General features: G+C 37.5%; 1 protein-coding gene across 4 annotated transcripts in view; it reads left to right on the top strand.

Annotated features, from left to right (window-relative positions):
- mib2 (MIB E3 ubiquitin protein ligase 2) overlaps positions 1-21,007 on the top strand; it is a 252,110-nt gene that overhangs the window by 57,582 nt on the left and 173,521 nt on the right. For 2 of the 4 annotated variants that reach the window (XM_048240469.1, XM_048240468.1), the window contains exons 4-7: positions 1,745-1,851; positions 8,854-9,048; positions 9,161-9,303; positions 13,763-13,870. In XM_048240469.1, the coding sequence (XP_048096426.1) occupies positions 1,745-1,851; positions 8,854-9,048; positions 9,161-9,303; positions 13,763-13,870 (553 nt within the window). Of the gene's footprint in view, positions 1-467; positions 1,244-1,744; positions 1,852-8,853; positions 9,049-9,160; positions 9,304-13,762; positions 13,871-21,007 lie in introns of those variants that run through there. The other 2 variants (XM_048240471.1, XM_048240470.1) reach the window with 2 other exon arrangements.

Genomic DNA, 21,007 nt, shown 5'->3' with positions numbered 1-21,007 from the left:
ATGGGGGATTATTCAAGTCACTGTGCACAAGCTGATTAACAAGGTTACGTAGACACAGCTGTTGTTGCTCAATCGTGTCTGTGCACTTAGTACAACATATGGATATCCATATGCCGTCAGCTAGTCCATCAATTATTACACAAAAAACTGAATACATTCCACAAATGAAGTCATGCACAATGGGAAGTTTGGAACCTGGAAGAATGAATGTTATACTTTAAACAGCTGTTCTAAACTTCTTCAGCCTCAGAAGCACCTTGATTGTACAGCTGACAAAGGTTGCTCGGTTTTAAAGAACACTTGAGTGCAGCGTTGGAATGACTATCTAGATATTTTTTGCCAAGCTTAGCATGGCCACCTTTGGTAGATTTTTGTTGAATTTTCTAGATTAAGAAGGAAACCTTGTGCACAGATTGGTATGTTTCTATATTTATAGATTAATTTCTTTGTTATAGATAGATAGATAGATAGATAGATAGATACTTTATTGATCCCCAGGGGAAATTCAAGCTAGGTGTGCTATGTCTGTTTAAACTGTTCGATTTGTTCCATGCACTTCTGCCATTTGTACACAACATGATCACAGAAGTGTCTTCTGGGGGTATGCGTTTTGTATGTGTTTGTTGTGTTGGATTTCCTTTGAATTTGTCAGCAGTGATGGGTTTAGTCTGCCATTAGCACAGATAATGCTTTCTGTAGATCACAGCCTAGCATCTAGTCTATATTTAAACACCTACCCCGAGTGGCTTTGCTGTAGAAGAGGCTTAAGTGGTGAAGAGCTGTGTGGGACATATGTGATGTTTTTAATGACGAGAATGCCTGCATGCATACACTCACTTTAATTGTTTTGGTTGGAGCTCTTTGTAAATTTTAAATAGGACTAAGCATACTTGAAATTGGAAAATCAAAAGCACATGAGCAGCTGCCGACATGGAATTGGGAATGTATTTATTTCTCCTTTGAGCCCCATCAGCCCTTTACACAATTTTTCAAAAGAAAGAGAGAAAAAGGAACAAACTGTTGAAGGAAAGAAGAGGCAAGTCTGGCTATGTTTATGCGCTTTCTATCCTCACTGTGGAAGCTAAATGCAAGAGAAACTGTGCCTTCTTGGTTAACCAGGAACGACAAGAAGCATTGGAAGGAGTCACAGATTTTTGTATAGTTTTATATGTTTCTGTGAAGAAAATATGGGAATAGGCAGTTCCTTTGCACCACCAAGATCAGACCAAATCTTTACTATAAGGTATGTTAATTTATAGCTGGCAGATACCGCATTGTTGAGTATTGAGCAGACACTTTCATCCAGAGAAACTTACATTAGAATAACAATTGATATTAGTTAACATTGTACTGAAACAATATTTATAGGTTTTAAAATAGTTCTGGCATGTTCTTATTGTTTACAGCATATAAAGAGTTTTACGTTTAGTTCATCTTCATTGTTTATTCTCTTTTCAGTTTTTACAGAATATGACCTCCTCCCTGATGAATTGGAAAACATTTTAAATGACATGACAGAATTGATATTCAAGTGTAGATGTTATATTATTTGACATAATAGTTTCTCTTCAATCAAAATGGGAATTGGGATGATAAAGCATGTTCGAAGACAGTTTGTGGTATCCATAAATGTGTTCTATTTTATTTGTTATAGTTCACATTCAAATGTTTGGTAACAGATTGCCCATGTGTACATTTTCATATGGTGAATTCAGCTTTTTTCTGCTTGCATGTGCATTGACAGAGTGAGTCTAGCACCAAGACAAAATCTGTCAAGGATTATCCTTAAAGGCATCTTTCAAGGAGTGAAGGTTGTTCGTGGACCTGACTGGGACTGGGGAAATCAAGATGGTGAGTTTTGTTTTTGAGAAAGCAGACATTTCATCAAGATTGCAGGACATATTTGATGTTTTTCATACAAATTGAAAAAAATGAAAATTACGAAAATGAAGAAGTGTATTTGCATATAGAGTAAAGCATTGTAAATGCACTGTAAAAGCATTGTAAATGTTGATAGTATGCAAAGCCACATTTACTTTTGTAACATTTACTTCACATTATAAAAAAACGTTGAAGACTCATCTGTTCAGCTTACATTGAATTAATGAATTTTAGAGTTATGGTTTGTATATTTATGGTTGTGTTTATTGTCATTATTGATTATATTGTTATTGTTATTGTTATTATCATTATTGGTATTACTGTTATTACTATTTTTTGCATACCAACTTTAAAAAGAAAAAAAAAAACTGTAATGTTCACATTCTGTAAGTTGCTTTGGACCAAAGTGTCTGCTAAATACTATAACCATAACCATATAACCATAACTTTAACTTTATCTAATGATGTATCTGTGTAGCACGCCAAACAGAGTGGCACAATCTGTAACTATTTACACTGTATAGTGATGATTGCTTAGGGAACAATAATGCTACCTACAACAGTCTTGTCTTTGTCTCCCAGAAATGAATCAGCTTTTATTTAGAGGTTATTTAGGCTATGTTCACACATAGCTGGGTATTTTTAAAAATGGATATTTTCCCTCCTACATATATTTTAAATAATTCTGTCAACGTGGGAACACGGCAAAAACAGATGTAAAAGGCTGCCAAGAACACGTCAATTAAACAGATGTTGTCCAATTGCAAGCCTGAAAACATTTTGAACAAAGAAGGAAACATCATATCACAATTTTTTTGTATGGACGAAAGGCTAAAAATCTCTATACCAAAATATCTCTCTACCAGCCTACGGGTAAGGGCATCAGCCTTAAGTCTGACCTTTTTCTCCTAAACCCCCTTTAGGAGAAATAAGGAGCAAAATAATAAGTTTGCAAAAAGGCAATAGAACCAGAGCAGTCAGTGGCAATTGCAGAATACCATACTGTAAAACATATGTTGCCCAGACAGCCCCTCTCAGTGAAAGGGGCAAAAGTCTGGAATTCTAGATCATCTGAAATGTATTTCAAACTTTTCCACTTTTAAAAGACTCACCAAATCCTAGTTAATCCAGCAATAATCTTGCACTCATGTCTAGCTCCATGTTTCTTTTCTTATTTTTACTATTTGCATTTTATCTTTCATTTCTCTCTTGTGTTCTTTTTGCCTTCTTTTTAAGTTTTAAAGTATATTTGTTTTATTACTATATCTATCTCTTTTTACTGCATACAAAAATCCATTCTAGGGACAAGTGTGTAAATAAGCATTAGCTATAAACACTATGGTATGCATCATATAGCTTGTTTTCAGTTTATAATGTACACTGTATCTGTCCCTATTAAATAAACTCTAATAGTAATAATAATAATAATAATAATAATAATAATAGCAAGAGACTATTTTAAGATTGTAGGAAATTGGACGTGGACTGAGACAAAAGGAAGGCTATATTTTTGGAGAGGAGGAGCAATGGTGAATATCTTATAGTAATGTTGAATTGAGCTCAATTGTGTCTAGGCAGAATGGACAGAGACGAGAGGAGCAGCGGTAACGTCACCGACTGACAATCGGTCGACCTGGGTTTGATTCCCGCCGTTGCGAGTCTGTGTCACTTTGGATAAAAGCGTCTATTAAATATTAGTCAACTTCAACTTTAACTTTAAAATAAAGTTTTCTCACGGTACAGTCATAAAGCATTGCAATGTTATTGTATAAGCCCTTACAGTTTGAGGTACCAGAAGCATAGCCTAATAAAGCATTTACCTCTGATAATGGCACTGTTGATATCTATGCATCATGTCAAATTATGTTTATTCACCAAATGATCTTTATGGACCTATATGTGACTTTATGTAAGCTTTCTAAATAATAGGTGTGACAGAGCTGTAAGGGCTCAATGCAAAAACTGCTTATCTAACAAAATCTAACCAAGTGTTATTATCTTATATCAAGATAAAAAAAAAAACTAGTTGGTATTGTTTTCAGTATAAAGAGACTTACCTAGCGCTTTCTTGTGAAATCATTTGACTTAATTAAAAAAAAAGACTTATTTTAAGACATCTCATCTTGAAAACAAGCAAATTTGTCTGCCAGTGCGTTAAGCAAATTTGTCCTAAAAACAAGCAAATTTGTCTGCCAGTGCGTTGAGCAAATTTGTCTTGATAAGACTCCTTAAAATAAGTTAAAATCTTCTTAAATTAAGTCAAAATGATCTTTTGAGAGGGCACTAGGTAAGTCTTTTCATACTAAAAACAATACCAAAAAGATTTTTTAATCTTAAAATAAGCTCAATAACACTTGGTTAGAATTCATTTTTTGCAGTGCTTATAACACTCTATGAGTGCAGTCATGCCTATTTAAATAGTCTTATAATAGACTAAGTCAGCCATTGTAATGCTTTTATATGTTTTATATGCATTTATGAATGTTTATTTGATATATGTAATGATTTCTGGGAACGGGGTTCATAGAGAGCTGCAGTTTGTTTATTTTTTTCAAAAGTAGAATTGTTTATTTAGAAGTAGAATTATTTAAGGTTCATTTGAAGTTGATAAGATATTTAAAGCTCAGAGATATATGAAGGTGCTATGCCATTTAGAGCTTTGTAGGTAATTAACAACCTTAAATTCAATTCTATAGAAAACAGCAGTGGTGGTTCTGGACCAATTTTACTGCAGGGGCCAGTGTTTTGATCAGAGGAGCATATTCAGCCCAGGACGAAAGAGGCAAAGACAGTCTTTAAGCGTTCAAAACTTTTAGGCTACTTATCTCATTTTCTGAATGTATTATCACAATACAATATAAATGCATGGCTCTCAAGTTTCAGCTCAGCTTGGGGTGAAATTTTTCCCCTGGGGGAGGAGGAGGGGATACCACTTTTATATTTTGTATTGATCTAGTGGGTCATTAGACATTAGATCATTTTTATAAGCAAAAGTGGGTCATTAGATGCCATGTCTTCCATTTACATGATAACATGTATGCATACTTTTAGATGTGCCTGTGTTTTTCTGACAGTGACGTGTGTCTGCAGGGACAGAGAGAGATAGAGAGATATAAGAGGTATATACTTTAAATAATAACATCATGGATAGCCTACACATTATCTTTAAATCACCTGAATAGCATTCAACAGGAGCTGTTATGTCCTCACTATCTCTTACTTGAGAAGGCCTATCTTCTTTTCCTGACATCTTTTGGTGGCTCTTCTTCCTCCATCTCACACATGATATACAATGTCTGTTTTTTGAGCTGTTGAATTTTTAAAAGTATTAAAAACTCCACTGGTGTTAGTTTACTTAATAAATAGGCTATTTTATGTCAAAATAGTAAACCTTCCATCATTGCTACATGTATGATAAATCATTCATACACTTGATGCAACATAATCAGAGGTTAGTTGGCCATTGAGCATGACTCCTAAGCAGAGATGTAAAAGTCTGGTCACGTATAGTCCTACCATGTATTGTTTCTACCTGTGCCCTTAACACAGGTGATTTCACTAATTAGCTCATCTACCTGGCTCAGAAGTTGTGCCAATTAGAATCAGCTAGTGAATGGTAGGAGTAAATATGTGGCAGAACTTTTACTTTCTGAAGTCTGGCTTTTACATCTCTGCTCCTAAGTTCTCACTACTTTGGTAGGAGCAAGAGATAAGAAGTCAATGTTGATGTTAATATCACTGTATAGTTGATTTGGCTGGGAGGACCAGCAGTTCGGTCTTTAAGCGGTTTAGCTGAAGGTATTGTGCCTTCATCCATGAAGATTATGGGTGTGTTCGAAACGGGAGACAGCTGCCTACTGCCTCCCTCCCTACATAGAGAGCTGTCTCACTAGACATGACTTTGGATTAAATGCATCTTTTAAAATGAGTAGCACTCTAGAATCTTTGGTTAACACTACGGTATGGCGTTAGCAAAGGCCTGACGTTAAACTAAATTAGCTTACGTAAGCTAGCAGGCTAACGGTATAAATTAGTTTCACGGCGGCAGATATATCAGACCAGACGCTATTAATGGTTACAACAATGGCATAATCAGATAGTAAATTGTTTATTTCTAATCTGTAATCTACAAATCTAAGCAAAATAAGGTCACACAAATGACATTTTAAACAGATTCAGCAGCCATTACCAATGTCATCCGCCATGATTGTTTACCTTTCACAGCTGTTTCAGACGTTGCCGCAAGGGATTATGGGTAGGAGGGAGCATGAAGTCTGCATTGATGCTGCCTTCAAAAATGACCGTTATTTGGGAATTCTAAGATATCTTAAAAGGCAGCAGAATTTGTTTTTTCGGTTTCGAACCGCAATTGCTGCCTTGCTCCCCAGTTAGATATCTTAAAAGGCAGCAACTTTACCCGTTTCGAACACACCCTATGTCTGAGAGATATTCAGAGATTGTTGCAGAGACTGAGGGGTCATATACATAGCATAGTTAGGTGGTGTAAATAGCAAGGAGCAAGCCCTAGCACCGAGCCCTGGGGCACTTCTGTGATGAGGTAGTGAGATGCGGATGGCTGTCCTAGCCAGGACATGTTGAACAAGCGCCCTGTGAGGTCGGATTCTCTCCTGGGGGCAGTTCAGCGAAAAGAGGAGGCGTGTTCCGGCGCAAACGTTCCCTGGTGCTATTTTGCAGATTCAGAAAACAATTCCGCCACAGACCACTAAAACCTATTCTAAAGTCAGTGGCGCATTATTCAGATGTTATTTTAAGGGTGCATGCATGGCCACAGGGGCACCTGCAGGACTGAATGAATGCTATGCACACCCATCTACAGACATCCCTGTGCACGCACTGAAACATTCAAAGCATTGATAATATTTGTCCGTTTCCCGGTTTCGTTTGTGCGTTGGTCACCTAAAAAGTAGCCATATACCACATCCACATGCAATATCTTTACAACAACGCCTAATAAAGATCTATTCATTTGGACAACTTTATACAGCCCTATAAAGGCTAAAGTTACCTTTAGTTTTGTCCCAATTTACGGTTGTGTATGGCTTTAAACATCGTGTTAGCTTTAACATCAGCCTATAATCATTATTCCAGCTGTAACGCTAATGTTTTGACAAACACCACAATTTTGCCTACCTTGCCCATCTGAAATAACTCCTAGCTTTGCTGCCTCCATCCTTTCGTTGGTTTCAAAAACGTTTTATATCCATGATGGCCTTGAAGTCTTGAGTTAGTGAATTAGCTTAAATCAGTTTATTGTGTGCAGCAACCATAGATAGTCAAAGAAAGTAGCAAGTAGCCTACAATTTCTGTAATTGCTGCGTCTGTGCGTTGTTATTCTCTCTACACTGCAAAAACTGCTTATCTAACAAAATCTAGTGTTATTAATCTTATATCAAGATAAAAAAAAAGAGTATAAAGTATAAAGAGACTTACCTAGCACTTTCTTGTGAAATCATTTGACTTAATTAAAAAAAAAAACGACTTATTTTAAGACATCTCATCTTGAAAACAAGCAAATTTGTCTGCCAGTGCGTTAAGCAAATTTGTCCTAAAAACAAGCAAATTTGTCTGCCAGTGCGTTGAGCAAATTTGTCTTGATAAGACTCCTTAAAATAAGTTAAAGTCTTCTTAAATTAAGTCAAAATGATCTTTTGAGAGGGCGCTAGGTAAGTCTTTTCATACTAAAAACAATACCAAAAAGATTTTTTAATCTTAATATAAGATCATTAACACTTGGTTAGAATTCATTTTTTGCAGTGCAAATCTGAGGTGCTATATGAGTTTCTCTACCAAATGTGATGCTTTTATCATAAAGTGATCAATTATTATGAACATTTGAGCTTCATTAAGGTATATGAATAGTCACAGAGGTCAAGCACCCTATTTACCTATTTATTCTTCAACATGGTAAAATAATGTAAATAGTAGTGTAGTGTATTGACCTTGGTAAGTCAGGAAATTGGTTTATAAAACAGGCACAGAAAATCACAATATTTACAGTTACAACCTTTTCGAACTCTCAAAGGGAGAGTACAAAAAGATATACAATGGTTATTACACTGTTAAAAATAATTCTGTAAGGAATGATGTGATGCTGAGTCACAGCATCACACTCTTCTCAAACTCCTATTTGCTTTCAGAAGGCTGATAGGCTGCAGAGAAATGCTCAAAAACTCCAGAGACATTCAGTGAATGTAGGCTACACTGTGCATGCAGTTAGCTTGCAAGGTTTAAGCAAGTTTTGGAAATGAAAGAAAATGACAGATGTTTCAAATTACCGCAACAATATCTATTGATCCAGTGATATTTGTGCTTAGTTGGTGCATAGGCTAACTATAGGCTAACATGAATAACCCACTCCTAGTGAATTATTCTAAGGGTGTCAGACTGGGTAATGCATATCGCATAGAGAAGAGAAGGGTACATATCCTCTTATCTAACTAGATGGCAAATAAGCAAATTCCCCTAAAAGTTTGCTCTGTTCAGCATTCAAATTAGGGCCCATGATGAGAGTTTGGCCAAGAGGCCATGGTTTATGAAGTTCAATACAGCAAATTGCATTTTGAAAGGTTGGTAACCATTGTTGTGTGCATTTTTGTAATGGATGTCACAACCACCTTCTAAAACAGAATATTTGGTGCCTGTCAGGTGGTGTGATTTTAAACTGTTCCTACTGATCCTGTGGCATTTTGGGTTTGTGCAACTTTTAGATACTAATTTGCATTTTTTACTTGACATAATTATTTGACTTTATATTTGTTGCAGCTGAGTGGATACTCTTCAGTGTCATCCACTTTTCACCTGTCTAATTTCAACCCCACTTCTCACCAAGACACACTGTTTTCTGATATAGTTTCTGCTTCTGCAAGTTTTCTTTTCAAGTGTGTGTTTGTGCATATGTATGGATATTATGTGTGTTTGCACATGTGTGTTTGTGGGTACGCAAACCATCAGGAGGAGAGGGGAAGATTGGCAAGGTGGTGGACATCCGTGGGTGGGACACAGAGTCTGGTCGTAGCGTAGCCAGTGTCACTTGGTCCAATGGTACCACCAATGTGTACCGGATGGGCCACAAGGGCAAAGTGGACCTAAAGTACGTCTCTGATGTTCAGGGTGGATTCTACTACAAAGAGCACCTTCCAAATCTAGGTAATATGGAAAAATATTTGTTCATATGGTGAATTTTAATTACTTATTACCTGAGTTCTCGTCAGCCCACAGTTTGTTTTTGCTCCTGTGCTTGGACTTTGTGCGTCTCCAGGTGAACATGCAGAATTACAAAGGCAGGAGAGTACAGATGGGCATGTCTTCCAGCAAGGAGACAAAGTCAAATGTCTCCTGGAAGTGGACATCCTTAAACAAATGCAGGAAGGACATGGAGGGTGGAACCCCAAAATGGCAGAGGTACTTACACCTAACTTCTAGTTTAAGAATAAATATTTCTAGCAAGTTGGCAAGTTTGGTGAGACTGAAAGTCACCTTTAAACAGAGCCCTCAAAGAGTCTTGGTGGTGACTTTTTTGAGTCCTTGTGAGCTCCTTTTGCGTTCCCACACAAGGACAGTCATGTAAATAGAAAATAGGAGAGGTCCAAGTACCACTCCCTGAGGTATATTTGTGGAGATATGGGGAGATTTTGACATATGTCTCTGCCAAGACACACTGAATGGACATTCACTTATGTATGATTAAAACAAAAATGCTTTCCCTTTCCGTAATTTCCCAACTATTAGCTGCTGTTTATACATTGATTTCGCAAAATGTCTTCAGCTACAAGGTAAATACATGGGGGCAGTTAATATGGTATTACTATGGTTTTGTTTTTTTTAACTTGCATAAAACACTGTCCTTTGGTTTATACAGAATGCGGCTAATACACAGGAAATTGTTGTAAATTTGAGTGTAGAGTTTTGATTTGATTTGATCTATTTAATTGTATCAAGAATGCCTTACACATACAAAGACATCAGATACAATCGAGGATGAAAAAAAAACACAATAAAGTCCAGGACTTATTTCCATTGTGGTCCTCAACACATAACACCAGGACAGAACAAGACACTCACAGAGTGTGTGATAATCAATAACATAACAAAACACATTTTTCTTAAATAAATAAAAATGAAAAATACCTATTCAGCTACCCTCGCTAGTTACCAGGCCTTGATTCTCTTTTTAAAAAAGTTCAGGCTGGAAATGTCTTTAATTTGTCTGTCTAACTTGTTCCACTGAACAATCTTAAATTTATAAGGACACAGATCTGCTATGCTGCTACGAGTGCAAATATTGTGTGTGTCCTTTACCTTAGTAATAATATAATAATAATAGTAGTAAAAATTGGGACACTACCAAACACCATTTTATGGATCATGGTCTTATGACATAACAGGACAAGACTCAACAGGGAGCCAGTTGAGCTCAGATTGTGACCAACCTACAGTATATGAGACCTATATGAGACTGAAGTAGAATAAGGGGACAATACAGACTGATAGTAGTCATAGGGTTCTCTGGATTTACGACTAGGAGTCACTAGGAGTTTATTCATTTAAAGGGGGAATCCAAACCATGCTAGGGTCTAGTTTTGGATGATAACAAGTGTACAGCAAATGTCGCGATGCAAATGTTACAAACATTTCCCAATCGATAGTTGCCAGACTCTATTCACTTTGTGAAAGAGTCTGGATATTTCCAGGCTAGCACTGCATTAAAACCAGACCTGTTTCTGTAAGGAAAATCATTGTATGGGCTCTGGTAAACCTCTGATAACCATCTCTTATGTATGAGCACAGTTTGATACTCAGTTCACCAATGCTAGTCAGACTTTACGACGCAAAAGGAGAAAATGTATTTAGAGGTGATACAAAAATACCACCGTCTTATCTGGGCCTGAGCCGGTTTAAAATTAACTGAGGTAAAGTGGAAAAAGGTTCTGTGGTGAGATCAGCAAACATTTGTCATTATTTTTGGAAATCATGGACTCCTCTGGGCTAAAGTAGAGAGGGCCTATAGGGCTCAGCCAAAACCCAGCATCTATGACAGTGTGGAGGTGCATTAATGCCTACAGCCTGGGCATCCTGGGTACATCTGGCTAGGCACAATCAATTCTGAATGATGTATCCCTAACGGAATCCATGTCTTCGCCAAAAATGACAAAATACAATGTTATATAATGCAAATGAACGGCAAATTCTGAAATATAGCCTGAAATGAGATGTTATTATCATTGAGACAACAGGGGTATACAAAAAAATTCTGATTGTAGCTTACAGCAGCCGACTATTTAGGTTAAATTTATAACGTTGTGGACGGCCACCAAGCGTCTTCTGCCCCACGGCTGCGCGCGCATCTAGTTTTGTTGGTAAACGAGAAACCTGTGTATACTGCCATCCAGGCAATGTATTTTAGGGGAAGACCTTGAATATTTCAGTAAAACAATGCAATACAGTATTTCTCCATAAAGGAAGAGTTGTTGAGCAACTGAAATCCTATATCGGGCAGGAATGGGACAATATTTCATTCTCATATCTCAAGCAACTGGTCTCCTCAGTTCCTAAACATTTATAGAATATTGTTAAATGAAGAGGTGAAGCAGCACAGTGGTAAACATGCCCCCGTCCAACTTTTTTTTTAAACATGTTGCCAGCATCAAATGCAAATGTATATATTAAATCAGATTATCAAAATAATCTGGTGCGTTAGATATTTTCGCTGGTCGGCCTGTTTGGGTCTCTTATTGCCAAGCCAATTTGATGAACGGCATATTGTATAGTTAATGCATCAAGACTACTACTATGCACTAATGGCCTATGCAGATTACACAATTTTTTTGTGTTCCATGATGGTCTTTTACGATTGACAAGATTGTGTAGCCTACCTATCGTAGCCTTCTCGACGCGTGTTGTCATAGTGTCAGTGTCAACACGGAAGTCTTAAGAGATTCCCCAAAAATTCTGACATGCTAAACTTTTGGTCGTGGAGTCGTGGAGCGTCGCAACCAATGAATCACGGGTCGTAAGATGCTTCAGTTTCTGAACTTCTGAAGTTGACTTGAAGAAGAGTTTGTAGTCTACTGTATGATTTTTAAAAGTTTCATGGATTTCATCAAGAAACAGTGTCACTTTTAAGGAAGTTAAGTACTGAGAACTTTCTTGTTTGTGCACTGACCCACCGGTGCTAGTGTGTAGCATGATGTTGCTTGGTATTAAATTAGCTGAATATGTGTCATCCATATTGGAGCACACTGCAAAAACTGCTTATCTAACAAAATCTAACCAAGTATTATTAATTTTATATCAAGACTTACCTCAGATGTTTTAATCTTAATATAAGATCAATAACACTTGGTTAGAATTAATTTTTTGCAGTGCACCCAATGTAACAATTAGTGCTGTCAGTTAAATGCGTTATTAACGGCGTTAACGCAAACCCATTTTAATGGCGTCAATTTTTTTATCACGAGATTAACGTTCTTTTTGGCCTAGCAAACTTTGTAGTTTTTTCACATGCTGTTGCAACAACTAGTAACGTTAGAAAAACTACAACACCACACCGGATCTAGCTAGACAGGAAACAAAACAATAGGCATGCGCAGACACTTGTTAGGGCTTGTAAGCCGGCCAAAGAGTAGTAGGCTAACACATCGCGTGCTGCCAAAGGTGTTTTATTTTACACAGTCACTTGTTCTGTTATCAACAATCCTCTTTCACTGCTACCCTTTTGACCCTTTCTTGTCTTCAAACTGCCACAGACACTTCCTAGCAAAGATTCTAAGAACTTTGCTTCCTACTGTAGTAGGCTTCTGCCTAGTCTTCCTCCTGTAGTCATAATAAACACCAATGCAGTTCTGAACTCCCGGTCGGCTGAATGGTGCTTTAAATCCGTTTAAATCGCGGTGCACTCTGCTTTCGACATTCAATTACATTAGATTCCATTCTTCTCAATACAACTCCGCACACCAGTATCTTATTTTGCCGCCGTGTAAATCACGATTCAGTTCTATTTGGTCGGCGCCGATCCATAAAATCCATTGTTTATCCAGTGTTAAAAACTTTGGCACTGATGTGTGTGCACTATAGACTGTAGTCTATAAAATAGCAGTGCACTCATGCCGGTGCTGGTGTCGGCTTAGTCAACATGGAATTAAAATATCACTGAAGCACTTCAAATTTAAGCTTTAATCTAGCCTATAAGATAAACATTGTTTACACTCACACTGTTACGTAAACTGAACATGGGAATATGGACTAGGCTATTTCTGTTTGTTATATGCACTTCATTGAAATGTGCTTTAGGCCTAGGCTACATTTTGCACACTTGTGCATATTTCTCAATATGAAAAGTTCCTTATTTTCAACTGAACACAAAGATAATGGCATGCACTTCTGCTGTAGCATTTATTTCAGTTTGTATCAGCTATATTTCTGAATAATAAATTGTGTTGCCTCAGGTCTGCTGCACATCTTTTGAAATTTGATTTGAAATAATCAAATAGACCTACGTCTTAAAGTTAAGTTAATGAAGTAACTTGCTTGGTTTTCATTGAATCCCAATCAAGATACACTAGTAATAATTGCTTTATATTGTTAATATGGACTTCAGAATTCATTCTTCAGTTCAGAAATAATATCATTTATCATGGGATAAAATAAGATTAATTGCGATTAACTTTAGAAATTAGATAGATAGATAGATAGATAGATAGATAAATTCAGTGTTTAATCACGATTATTTAGTAACAATATAATTTAATATAAACATAAACAAAATCCATTATTTCTTTTATATTATGAACTTATTTATTTATTATTTATTTATTGTTGTTAAATATGTCTGTAAGAGATATACCTGTGTTTGGATTTACAGTACATTAGCAGAATCGGAACCATCCACAGGATCACAGAAAGGGGTGATGTCCGTGTGCAGTATACCAATAATATTCGCTGGACATATCACCCTGGGGCTCTTACCAAGGTGAGATCCTTTGTTTTAACAATTCATTACTAATAGTTAGTTAACTGTTGTTGTCCTTTAATAACATTAACTAACTGTTAACATGTAAGTGTTAATAAGCAGCGTGTTAATGCTTGTTAATGGTGTATAAGACAAAGAAATGGATAACTAATACGCTTATAAGACCTTTCTTACCTATTTGTAGTACATTTTGCAGCCCCCCAATCTAAAGCGAGGACCATGTAGCCTATAGTTCCACAAGCCCAACCTTCTATCTCTATATATCTACTGTATCTATCTATCTAACTCAGTTAAGCTGTGAGAAATGCACCTTCAAAATTGCTGCAGCAAGCAGGCATCGAACCCCGGTCTCCTGCGTCAAAGAGTGGCTACTTACTGAGCTACATTCCTATCTGTAGTATTGGTGAAATTGTTCATGTTGATTCTATATTCCGATAATGTTCTATATCATACCAGTTATGGATAAATGTTTTGTTTTTTATTCAGTCATTCGAACATTATTGTGGTAAGTGTTGCTTTCACCACGTTAAAGTTTGTTTCACTTTGCCAATGAGTTCAACTAATAGACACATGCAAATGCGTGTAGGCTATACTCTGCTAGGTTTTAGTAAAGCATGGTTTATTGGAATAACGGTTTCATACTGTCAAATGCATTCTCAATTAAATGGAGTAACGTAGTTAGATCTGCTGCAATGGAGATACTATGTATACATAGTATGTTACATCGATGTAACAAGCTGTTGACATTGTAAACGTTCTCTAATAAGAGTTTAAAGCAGTTTGCAGTAGCCTAAAGTTAACCACAACGTTGTCTATCGCTGGAACAAAATAGCGAGCGGCCTATGATAACCTAATTAAATGCTCGGCAGGCTGGATTAAAGTGTGTGGCTGGCCGGATGTATGATAAACTAATGCTTGGCGGGCCGGATTAAAGTGTGTGGCAGGCTGCAGTTTAAAGGGAATGACATTCTCATTGGTGACTGATTTAAGAAATCTAGGAACGCTTTGTTGCACCATCCGCCCGATGTTTGATAACGAAAACACTCCCAACGTGGACTGGACATCCTACTAAATTAATATATATATTATAATTAATAAGCTTTTGGCTAGTGGCCGTGTGTTTTTGACCACGATAATAGGGTTCATAGTGCGTTGTGGACATTATCAATTTTTACGGACTTTTCCTAGACGATTGATCTGATTCATGTCAAAGTTGGTACATATGATGCCAAGATGTTGTTGATTTTAAATTGTGAAGCTTTTTTTGATATGATGTAATTTGACAAATTGGCGAAACTATGAATTTTAATACCCTGCCACATAAACAATAAATGTGTCATAAATTCACCATGCATTGCTTGAAATGTTTTAAATGTCACAGGTTATTGAATACCATGGTACTGATGATATTCATATGCCTGTGAGGGACCGAGGCGACCACCCCACGTTTAGGGAGGTGCGCCACTGGATTAGGTGGTGTTGAGGGAAGGCAGGAGACAGCAGTTCCATACAAAAATATAATTTATTTTGTCCATAAGCAAACGGGCAGATCCAGGACCACAATTGGGGTCCAAAACATGAAATACAGGGTTCTTCAGTCAACAAACATGTACCATGCCATTAAACTAGGCACCCGGAACCTACTCTTTGAGGCTCCCTGTCCAAACAAGGCGACCTTGTAACTTTGGACCTCACACTCAAACCTTGCCTCACAACAAGCAAGGTTAACTTAATATTAAACAAACAAACAAACTGTATGACTTACCTGATTTCTGGACCTCAAGCTCTTTCGCGTGTCTCCCTGGTTCTCCTGTGTTTCCAGTCTATTGTCTAGTCTCTCTCCTGTGTGAAATAAGCCTGCCTTTAAATAGGCTAGGCAATTACCCAATTAAATCTTGGGCTAAACCATTATAGGGCATGGGAGGGTGGGGGTCTATACCATTAACCCAATCACAGTTAAAATTAACAGCTTGTTCCCAAAACAGTAGACAGGTGAAAAGGAGAGCGCTCCTTTTCCACATGCCCATAATGCATATTTGGCATAGCGCCACCAACTGGAATGGCAATTACACTGATGTCACATGATCAATTTTAACATACTCCTCCTATCCTACACTTTGTCAGATTCATGTGAAATTTGGCAAACATGATGCCAAGATGTTGCTGATGTTAAATTGTGAGGGGATTTTTGATATGTTGTAATGTTGAAATAGCGAAATAATGAATAATGAATGAATGAATGTGTCATAAAGTCACAGTGCATTGAATGAATGGTCTGACATTTCTCAGGTTAATAGATATGGGGCGTGCCACGACAAAATGAGTCCAGTGTCCTGAAAACAAAAAAATGGGTTTATTGGATATTCATAATCCGCAGACTTTAGGGTTAAGGGTTTAAAAACAAGAGGTCATTTGTTCAATTTTGTTTATCCAACCCAGAGATATTGGCCAAAATGTGAAAGCTATCCTCATCTCAGCAAAAAAAAACAAGTTTTGAGAAAATCAGCTTCAAAGTTTGTGAAGTGTAAATGATCTTTGGCTACGGATTTCTTTGGAGAATGGACAACAGAGATTGACAGCGACAGCCAGGGTAGGAATTTCATGACGGCCGTTGCCCCTTGCGTTGGCCGTGATTCCCCTTTTGAAAATCAGAGGTTTACAGGCCACGGTGGCCTTGGTGCCCCCTTCTTTCAATATTCTGCTTTGTGTCCGACTAATAAAGCTAACAAAGCGATTTTTATTTAGCCTATGGCCTATCAAAATAATCTTAGCATTCACAGCGCACATTAATCTAGTCTTTTACGCAGTGGAGAAAGTGACAGCGCACCAAAGAAAGTATGTCCAAATTCACACATTCTTCTCAGTTGAACTACTCGCGAAGTAGCCTACTCATCACACAGACACAAGTCACATCACATGAAAGAGCTTTTCTCAGCTTTTAAACGATGTTAGCCGCTAATTGCTGTGGTAAACGGTTCGCAAGAAAAGTAAATAATATAATTCAATTTAATCATAAATTCTAAGTTCTGCGCCCATCTCCCTACCCATTCATCTCGGTGGAATACTTCACGAACCCTTCGTTCAACACATGACAAACCATATATCAGAATAAACAGCAGACCTTACTGAACACAAAGGTGTAAAGCAGTCCCCTTTACAGTTAGCCGTTCCAGAGTAATCCAGTTTTGAATTTGCAGCAAATTTCGACATGCATGGATGTCTCCAAATTTGGGCTTTAAGTTTTACAATGTGTTAAAATTGTTCTACATGATTTCATAACGGACCAAAAACAAAATAAATGTTACAAAAAACGCCTAGATATCGGTAAATATTAAAATCAGAGGACAGCTGACTAAGAGTTTGTGAAAGTAGCCTTAATGATCACAAAATGCTAAGCATGCATCTAGGCTATTTGAGATTCTTAAAGCTGAGCTGTGCTTAAATTGTTCAATACATGATTTCATAACAGGCCAAATATAAAATAAATGTCAAATATAGCCTAGATATCTGTAAATATTAGATGATCAGATAATTTACAGTTCTATGTAATATGTCATGTTTCATGTTTTTGTAATGTTTCATACAGTGATGCAGGTCTACTGCTGTGAATAGGCTAAATACAATTTTTATCATTTTTATAGCCTACTACTGTATAGTTAACTTTGGCCTTGGTGCCCTGACATGTGGCCTTTGTGCCCCCCACCAAATATGCCCAACTGAAGGCAAAGTTGCCTTGCCCCTTGTTGGATTCTCTGGTTGTTGCGTTGTGTTTTAGTTCTAATGTCTGTATTGAAGATGGTCAATAAAGCTTGACGGCGGGATCAGGATCGGCGATTAGATGATGATTTATTGTAGATGGTACAACAATGAATAACAGAACACAGGCTAAGTCTCAAACAGTAAAACTGTGCAGAGTCTAACAGTTTATGGTTGTTATTAGAAGCGGCTGCTGAGCCTTCCGACAGAAGATGCTCCTTGGGTTGCTTCCTCGATCCGTCTCCCTGTCAAAACCTAAGACAAAGCCTGTTATACTAAAACATACAAACGTCAATCATGCCAACGTGGCAGGTGCCAACCAGTGTACAAAACCCGGCCCTGGCCAGATGGAGATACTAGCCCGGATAGGCTGACATGCTGTCTCCCTCGGCCCATGTTATCACTGATGTTCCTCGGATGTTCCTAAACATCGGCCTGTATGACCTTCCTGCTGGTACACAGGCCTAAGGCACAGTTATGTACAATAATATGGACCTCTCCCTGTTGTATACTACACACAGAAGTAACATATGAACACATCAGAATACAGTAAGAATACCCCAGAATTCTACACCCTAAAATGGTGAAATTCCAAGCCTGGTGACAGCAACAGCAAAGAAAACGAGCAATCAGATGGGACGTGTTCAGATGCTGATGAAGATATAGTCCTACCCGTCATTTCAACTGAACCAGCTGCCAACATTCAGAATCTCTATTGTTTAATCCGAAAAGATCAGAACTACACAGTGCAGCTTCTAAATGCTCCATTCGCGCAGGCGGTAAAACTCGTGAATTAGTAGCCTATAACTTGTGAGGTAGCCTATAATGTTCAATCATGTTTTTGTTTTTAAATAGACTGCCAACTCCAAAACAAATTGAATCGGATCAATCAGGTGCAATTTGAGCGAGGAATCTGGTCAGCAACAACTGTTTAGGTGGCTGTTTCTTCTGCTAAATCTCTTGGCTAAATTAGAAAATTTCTTCAGAATAAGTTGTTAGTAGCCTATTTATGATGACTTCTTAAAGAGGTCAAAAGCCAAAACACGAAGTTATTAGACCAAATAAAACGGAAACTTTCCTGTTCTCACGTAGCCTACAGCAAGCGTCTGAACGAGGAAGAAAAACAGCAACTTTTTGGTTACACTTTACTTGACAGTATCGACATAAGAGTGACATGACGCTGTCATGAACATGTCATAAACAAGTCATAAACGTTTATGACATAACGCTTCTGTTATTAAGTGACATTCGGTTTTTGTCCTAACAAGTTAGGGTTGAAATATTCACAGGAATCCCTAGAAATTGAACATTCAAGCGTAACTTTCGGCAAAATGCATCCTATGGTGTTTTTGTGAATGTACCCGAGTCAAACTTCGTTTAAAAGCATAATTACGTCTGAAGCGCCACTTTTAAGCATGTCCGTGTTGTCGTTTTCGGGTCAAATGGCCTTTTGAATGGGAATCTTAGGGGCACTACTATTTTGATACATGATCGCGTCAAAATCACTATTTTTAAAACACTAAGAAGGCTTGACACAACATGAAACTTTGATCGAAGTATCATCAGTGTCTCTACACATTAACTCGAGCATTGAGAACATTGTTTGTGTACACATAGTTTACTAAAAAGGTTTTGGACAACTCACTCCTTGACTGGCAAGATGGCGGCAAGCAGAAAAACCAAGTGAGTTGTTCAAAACCTTTCTTTTAGTAAACTCTGATACTCAAAATAGGGGAGGGGGAGGTGTAAGTGTAAAGATATAACAAAATATTAGTTAATATAAATCTGATGATCCACATGCTCAAACTGCAAACCTAGTCTAGCACCACCAGCTGACCAAACAGAAAGTGTGCCTAATTAATGTGTGTGGTATAGCGCCACCAACTGGCAATAGGATTTTTTAAATTTATTTTCGATATTGATATCAGATTCATTAGATTAATTCAGTTTAGGTGCATGTCAACTGTTATCTGCATTGCACTGCATATCACAAAATGTATGTACAGTGGGCAGTGCTTCGACTTGGCCAGCTTCCCTCGCAGTCCGCGTGCGGGATCACACGGTATCACGCAATTTTAATTTGTATTTTTCCAGTGACGCTGCAACGACGCTGCAACAAACCAAACAACCGGCAGATGTCTCAAGTGAGCAGGGTCTCTCGTAAAAAGAAATGGAGCCTGGAAAACCCTACATAGACTTCACTACAGACTTTAACAGACTGGTTTAGAAATAATTTAATAGCCAGAAATATGCCTGCCCTGCCCTAGTAAAGAAATATTTGGTTAGTGAAAAAAATTGTTTGGCGAGTGAATCCCGTTTGCAGCCGTAGAAGAAACGCAGGACAAATTAAACATTCTAAACAATAAATGACATTGACTTGCCATATCCTGACTCAGAAAAAAAACATCTTCTTGCTTTTTGCCGCAAACTCAGCAATGAAATCATAGGCCAGCTTGCAGGTAGCCTACGTCTTTTTCATTTCATAGAAAGGCGGATGGATGCAACCGCGAGGACGGCAATGAATTGTTAACAGACATGAACCAAGACATATTAGCCCAGCAGCAATCTATATAAAATAACACATACTTGAAGTACCATTCATGATATGTTGAAGTCGTGGGAAGTTTACATAATTTAAGCTGTAGGATGTTTCATTCGTCCCCCTTAAATAACTCTTGAACGGTTTTGTTCAGAGCTATACATGCAACTGCTTTCGACAAAGGACAGATGTACAGCGGGGAAAATAAGTATTGAACACTTCAACATTTTTTTCAGTAAGAATACTTCCAATGAGGCTATTTGCATGAATTTTTCACCAGACATTAGTATTAACTCAGATAATCCACCCATATAAAAAAATCCAAACATTAAAGTCCATAGGTAGAGTTATGTGTAATAAAGTGGAATGACACAGGAAAACAATATTGAACACGGCTGCTGAAATTTCTTAAATACTTTGGGGAAAATCCTTTATTTGTAATGACAGCTTCAAGGCATTTCCTGTATGATGAAACTAATCAGTTACAGTGTTCTGGTGTGATTTTGGCCCATTCTTTTAAACTGATAGTCCTTTAATATTAAATATATTCCAGGGGTTTTTCTTGTGAATCCTGATCTTTAGTCAACTTCCAAAACTGTTCAATTGGATTGAAGTCAGGGCCTTGATTTCCTTTCTCTGAAACCAATTGAGAGTTTTCTTTGCTGAATGGTTTGGATCATTGTCCTGCTGGAAGGTCTAGCCATGTCTCATCCTCATTGTCCTGGTGGATGGCAAGATTCTCCCAGAACAAAATGACTCCATTCATCATTCCTTCAACTGTATGAAGTCTGCCAGTACCATAAGATGATAAACAGCCCACACCATAATGCCACCACCACCAA

This window comes from Alosa alosa, chromosome 4 (assembly GCF_017589495.1).
Source record: "Alosa alosa isolate M-15738 ecotype Scorff River chromosome 4, AALO_Geno_1.1, whole genome shotgun sequence".
NCBI lineage: Eukaryota > Metazoa > Chordata > Actinopteri > Clupeiformes > Clupeidae > Alosa > Alosa alosa.
The sequence above is the reverse complement of the archived record's forward strand: the minus strand, read 5'-3'. Positions and strand labels throughout refer to the sequence as shown.